Source organism: Pollachius pollachius (genome assembly GCF_949987615.1).
Source record: "Pollachius pollachius genome assembly, chromosome: 19".
NCBI classification, from domain to species: Eukaryota; Metazoa; Chordata; class Actinopteri; order Gadiformes; family Gadidae; genus Pollachius; species Pollachius pollachius.
Window position 1 is genome coordinate 1,489,418 of NC_136952.1, and position 7,109 is coordinate 1,496,526.

The following is a 7,109-nucleotide window of genomic DNA, read 5'->3' on the forward strand; positions in this document are numbered from 1 at the left end:
CTTCCTGGCCTGCTATATTTCCTCAAGCTTACGTTAAAAGGACTTATTTTAAACAGCAGTTCAAAGTATGGTTTTTTTAATGCTTTTTTAGGGCATTTAAGAACACAATTTCTTACCTTTGTGTACACGCAACATTATAGAAAATCTTTTTTTAATTATAAACAAAACGTTTGATTTTAATCTTCTTTTTTTAGACTTCCATAACAAATTAGAGAATGCATTAGATCCAGCATCACAAACACAAAAATAAAAGAAAGAAGTACGAAGAGAAGTGCCACTTTAACTTTCACCTCCATTTATTTCACACTCCCCCGGACGACACCTTTGGCGGCAACAAGTGCTCTTGTACAAATCCCAGAGCGCTTGTGGGTAATGGAGTCCCTCAGAAAAGACCTGGATGCCGGTTCAAGTGGCGCGATCGCGCTGATGGCTGCATCTTCAGGAGGGAAGAGCTCTGGTTTCAGGAAACAGTGGCCCTCGATTCCAAGCGACCCATCGCATCGCTGCCCCCGTCATAAAAACGATTTCCGCAGGAAGCGATTTCTATTAAGCCCTCCCTTCCCGACAAATGAAGTAATTCAAGATATTAGAAATCGGTTTGGGAAAAGCTGAAAAAAACAACCTTTCTAGGACTAGTGGTTCTATGGTGTACAAAGACGGTACGAAAGAAGGTTTGGTGTACAAAAAGGAAGCGAAAAAGAACATCCCTTGAATCCTAGTAAAAAACAAAAAGGCCGCCCCTGTACAAAAGACGCCACAGCAGCCTAAAGCCTGCTCCCCACGGCCTCCATCAGAAACCACAAAGCTCCCCAACTAAACAGCATCACATCATCCACTTGGCATCCATACAATCCACCCCTCAACCAATCATGACCGAAGAAACCATATAGGAGACGCGATGGGTATCCGTTGGCTATGAAGAGGAATATTCAAGGCAGAGAACTCACACTGTGTCCTGTCTGGACTCCTTTTCCTTTCCTCCTCGCTACTTCCTTCCTCCCTTTCCTAATGACCCACTGCTCGCTACTCTGTCATCTTTCATTCACTCACTCATTTACTTCCCAATTTTCCTTCTCTTTGTAACCCCCCCCCCCTCCCTCCCTCCTCCTCTTTGTGCTTTAGGGCTGGACGGACTGGAGGAGGAGGAGGAGGAGCAGCAGGAGGAGGAAGAGGAGGGAAGGCTAGCGATGACACGAGGAGGAAGAGGAGGACCGGTTGCGGACGATGGAGGAGGAGGGGGAAGGGTGGGGCGGGGACGGGTGTGCAAGGCGAGAGCGGTGGTCGGGGCGTGGTCGTCATGGCGATGGCGCTGCCGGTCGTCAGGGCAGTGCGGGGTCGGTGATGGCGTGGGCCGGGTCGCAGGTGAAGGACACGGTGATGGCGAAGCGGGTCCCCCAGGTGACCTGCTCCACGCGATGCAGGTTCTCCGAGCCCGACGAGAAGAAGGAGACGCGGCCTTTGGGGGGGAGAAGAGAAAAAACACTGCTGTTGATTTCTCGAATCCACCAGCAAGGAGAAACCGTGAGTCAAAATCGACTTTACAAAATACAGATTTATGTTTTTATATTTAAGAGAGGCAGAGAGCCACAGATAAACATTTCTACATAACGTTTTAAACCACAGGCTAGGGGAGAGTGGTGGACTGGACGAACTAGACAAGCTGCAGGCTGTTTCTGTAGAGGACAGTTTGGTCCGAAGCAGAACCAACCAGACCCACTGAGATCCTGGGAAACAACACAGCTTTTATTCCTTCTTTAAAGAGGAACTTTCGGTTGTTTGCGTGTTTGCAACCAAAAACTCACAGCACAGAGAAATCCAAGTTTAAAAGCTTGGATCTTTTGTGAAGAGAATAAATCAAGTTTTTGTACCACGGAGTAGATATCCCGTTATAAGACTGAATATAAAGCCTTGATTGTGCCCCAATTTGCTGCGTGTCTTTCCTCTCCGGATAACAACGCATCGTTATCCCCCCCGCACAAAGTCTTACGCCCGGAACGTCGGGGGAAATCAGCAAAGCAGGAGATTAATGGAATCTGTGAAACACAAAGAGCGGGCTGGAGAGTCAAGGAGAGGATCCGTCTGACGAACTGAAAACAACACGAGAAAGTCAACAGGCGCGGGGAACAATGGCCAGCGTGCAGCCCGGTTCCTCACAGATAATCCGCAACAAACAGGATTAAGGTTTGAAAGAACTGAATCATCTTCATTCATGGCTTCAGTCTTCACTGTGAACCTTCACGTTCAGCAGATCGGACTGAAGGCTCTCGCTCAGACGTTGCTGTAGTGCATGTTGCACTAACCTTGAACGTTTTCTCCTACTTTAAAATATTGTGTGACCCGCATTCTGAAGTGATGACAAACGTATTTCTCATTACGACATTTAAACCTGGTTAAAAAATGGTCAAACAACTGAAAACTAAATACAAAATGTATGTGTGCAATATAGACCGAATTGATAACGTACCGCTTTCATATGAATGGGAACTGGGACCGATTTTGTATTTTGTATCTCAAATTGCTTGCTACCGACAGGTGAAAGTTGCCATCATAGTGGAGCAAATTTATTTATTTTCTAAATCAACTTCCTGGTAATGGTTAGAAACATGTCGACACTGCCTCAGTGAATAGACGTGTCAGGAAAAGCATTGTGACTTATTTGGTATTATTCATAGCACTGAATTGAACTCATTTCAGTTGATGTCAGTTTCTACCGGAGCACTAGCATTGTTATTTTCAGAGTTCATGTGCAGACATTGTAAAGCCTCAGTTCTACAGAACAACGCTGGCTTGTGATTTGAGGAATGGGAAGAACTCATCGTAGGCATGCGGGTCCAATCCATTTGGTTTAGCTGCAATTCAGTGTCGTCAGTCCTTTGTGTCGTTTGTCATTTCCTAACAATGTATATTTATTTTTTCTACTTTTGTGAATACCTGGAACAGCCGGAGGTTGTTCCAGTGAAATTAATAGATGAAAAAGTATGTGAATAAATACATGAAGTTGTGACACAAAAAGAGCCAGGGTGTGTTTTCCCTCGCTCACGCCAGCACACAGATCAGCAATACATCGTCCAGAACCTTAAACCATAGTCCGTCAGATATGAGAAGGTCCCCGTGGGGCAGAGACCAGGAGAAGGACGGTTAACTCAGTCAGTCTAATGGCGGGAGACGCTTGAACAGGTCAAAGACGTCAAGACAGTCCGTCCAGAAACCCTGCAGAGAATATAATGAAAACTAAACAGAATTCAGATCTCACACCCACACCCACACCCACACCCAAACACACACACACACACACACACACACACAGGGCGATTAATTGAATTTTGATCGCGATTTTGATTTGACCGTCCAACAATCACAAAATTAACATAATCGAATTTTTCAATTAAAAAAAATAATATTTTTCTTTTTTAATTTTATGTTTTATAGAAAGGGCAGAACAGCTGGATACATATGTTTATATTAATTTAGATTGGAACATTTTCTTTTTGACCATTTTGTGTATTTTTTTAAGGCGAAATTTCAAACTTCTCCATTCCAAAGTTTTTTTTGGGAGATATTCAAAGCGCAAAAATAATCGTTTGAATAATCGTGATTTCAATATTGACCAAAATAATTGTGGTTAGAATTTTTCCTATAATCGAGCAGCCCTAACGCACGCACACACTTAAAAAAATAAACCTTTAGCTCTGCTTTCACCTAGCAGTCGATCAAAATAAAACACGTCCTCCGTCTCTGGGGTCACCGCTGGGCCTTTCAGTACTTCAGCTACAAGCCGTTCAGATCCGGCCCCCCTGCAGCCCAGGGCTACCGAAAACACGTGCACGAGCCGCGCACGAGCCGCGCACGAGCCGCGCACGAGCCGCGCACGAGCCGCGCACATTGCACGGTGGAGGAGCGCCGGGCGTGTCTTAGGGAGAGGACGTCCAGGGCCGCCAAGCCGCCGGGGGTGCTCACGCTGAGACCGCTGAGCTCAATTTGCCTCGGAATAAGGTTTTGGCTCCTGTGGCTCCGGGGCCCGACTCCGAGACCCCCCCCCCCCCAGGCCTGGTCCCCTGCTGGGCCGCGGAGGGACCGCTAAACTTCTATCTCAAAAACCCTTCGGCCCTCATCCCATCTTTACTAGGCCTCGATGACACACACACACCTGCCCTAACACACGCACACACACACACACACACACACACACACACACACACACACACACACACACACACACACACACACACACACACACACACACACACACACACACACACACACACACACACCTGCGAGCACACACACACACCTGCATGCACACACACAGACCTATTCACACACGGGTTAAGATTATGAAGTGGAAGGGAGTGTGTGTCTGTCTGTCTGTTCCCGAGTGTCTCTTTGTGTCTATGCCTGTGTGTGTGTGTGTCTCTGTCTGTGCCTGTGTGTCTGTGCCTCTATGTGTATTTGTGTGTGTCTGTGTATCTCTGTCTGTCTGTTTGTGCGTGTGCGTGTCGAGATAGGAGCTGGTGACTGAAGCTGTTAAACGGAGGCGAAGGTATGGCGGCGGCCGCTGTGATGCCAGCTGCTTGATGTCACACTCCAGCTCTCTGAACCAACGCCGTGCAGTTCCCCGTGATCCCATCCCTCGCAGAGCTATCTAACGCTAATGATCTCTGGGACATGCTAGCCCTCAGAGAGAGAGAGACAGTCATCAGATAGGAACCCAAATGACGGGCTCGCTCACTCGACTCAAATATTGAAATCCCGTGCAAACACGGCTGAGGAGAGCTGCCAGACGCACTTTGGAGATAAACGTGATCATTACAGCGCCGTCGGCCGGGCTGTCAGAGAGGACGGAACAGCGCCGCCGCCGCCCACGCCATCAGAACCATCTCTGGAATCAAAGGCTCCGTTGGGCCATTACCAACAACCCCGACACCGCTCCCAGGCCCCCGAGCTGCCCATCACTCCTGGGTTGGGTCGTTTGCGAAGTATGTGGAACAACCTGCATTGGGCCTTCCTCTGCCCGATGCTTCAAAGACTCGTGTGAACGGGTCTTCCTTTGGTTCCACTTTGATGGCCGTCTCCCTCTACTTCAGATCTTCTGCTTAGGTACGAGCGTGTGTCCCATGGGTATTTTCTTTCTCCATACAGAAAAACAGAAGAAGGCCGTCTCTCCGCATCACAGAGGGAGCCTTGGCTCGGGCCGCGGTGGAGGATTGATGGGAGCGTTCCCCTCAAGATGTTCATCAAGTGAAAACTTAAGATTGATGTCGTACTTTACGAGCCGGTGAAAAGGGTAATCAGTAGACGACATTCCTCAGTCTAGCGGACCGGGCTTTGTGGTGGGAGCACGTCTCCGTTGGGAGGACTGTCGGACGGGGTTCGGCTAAAGTCACACTGCCTCTAGGTCGGTCGTAATCAGACGGTAAACGGGGAGCAACCAATGCACGCCTACATACGCGCCTACAAGGCGGTCGATGGAACTGCGGCCGCCTCACTCCGACCAACGCTTAGGCGTTGGTCGCCATCGCTAAGAGCAAGGAAAGGGCCGCAGAGTCGCTCACCAGCTTCTGCAAAAGACTCAAAACTCACTCGTTCAGAGTTCACCTACACTCTGCATAGCCCCCCCACACACACCCCTCTTACACACTTATTGTATGTTGTACGCCCTGGCACTTAAAAATAGAACCGAGCTTTGTGTAGCGTCTTATCCTAGCTGTCTCTGTTGTATACGGGGAATGGGATAACCCAGCGATTGTTAGTGCTTGGCAATTGGTTCAATGAACATCCTTACTATGAAGACAGCTATATATTGTTGTTTCTTTCTTCTGACAAATATTTGGATAAAAGCGTCTGCTAAATGCCCAGAATGTAAGTGTAAATGTAATGACATTTTGGCTTTAAATAAATCAGCGCTAAACATGGATCCCCCCCTGCATCGCCCTCCTCTGCATGGTTAAACAAAGCATTTCTAAACGGCTTCGCCCGAATGTTACAAACTGCGTCCCGCGACGAGCCTTTTCAATTAAGGTCCTCTAATCCGCCTGCTCCGCTGGGTCCAGGATCAGCGCTTTACACCGGATTATGCCCTCTTTGTTTTCTGTAAGTGCACCAAAATAAGAGAGTGTATTTGATGAGCAAAGTAATTAGGAGCCAAGTCTGTGCTTTGTCAAAGAAGCCCCCCCTAGAGAGAGACCACCAGATGTCCTGATATATCACTCTCGTAATTGCCAGTTTAACGAAGCTCAAACGAAGAACGAGTCAAAGGTTTATCTAAAATCACAGCCATCGTCCGTCCTCAATAGAAACGTTTCGTTGGCTGAACTCCTTCAGAGACGCACGAAAGGCTCAATCAGTCACTCAAAGATAAACTGGGTCAACCCCTGTAGCTACAACCGGCTTGATCTGAACTGGCTTCACTTCAGGATGTCCCCATAATATCAATCAATGCCGATTGAGTACTTCAGAGACCACGCGCGTACCGTGTCCTTGGTGCCATGCTTCAGAGAGGGTTGAATAGCCCGGGTCTCCAGTCACACTGCACAGGTCTCTGTCCTACTCAGCCTGCCTGCGGCCGTCTCTTCACCACCCAGATGCCCGGCTTGTGTTGAGCCGTGAATATCGGGCGGGCCTCGGCCGCACAGCAATTGATTTCCAAATATGGGTGCAGCGTTAAGGTGCGTTCACATCAAAAGCAAAGTGAATATTCCACTCCCGCGAGAGACCGAGCGATTCAGCATCAAGCGGAATTTGCGTCAAAGTTAAAATATTTCAACTTGAGCGAACATGCTAATGAACCAAATTCGTATTCCTTTTAATAATAAATAATGTAATTCCTAACATAATATAGCCTGTCACTCAAATGTAATGCATCAGTCTGCATTTGTCCCTCCCGCCCGCGAAAGTAATGGATAAAGAGTTCATATCGAGAAACCAATCGATCACCGACCAGAACTTGACAGCCCAACCGAATGATATTCTCCTCTGAGAAACGACTTCTGTTCATCTTTTAACGTTGTTATTCAGTCCGTTTCATCGTGTATTTTAGGTAAATTCTTACTCCTTCCTCGTCTCCATCATCGTTTCTTATTTATTTACTCTCTGCTTGCTTCGTTGTGAAC

At 47.7% G+C, this 7,109-nt stretch overlaps 1 protein-coding gene across 1 annotated transcript in view; it reads right to left on the reverse strand.

Annotated features, from left to right (window-relative positions):
* Nucleotides 1-283: 283 nt before the first annotated feature.
* Nucleotides 284-7,109, reverse strand: part of ogfod3 (2-oxoglutarate and iron dependent oxygenase domain containing 3) — a 22,497-nt gene continuing 15,671 nt past the window's right edge. The window contains exon 9 of the mRNA XM_079756604.1: nt 284-1,456. Coding sequence (XP_079612730.1) covers nt 1,320-1,456 — 137 coding nt within the window. The 3' untranslated portion in view covers nt 284-1,319. The remainder of the gene's footprint in view (nt 1,457-7,109) is intronic.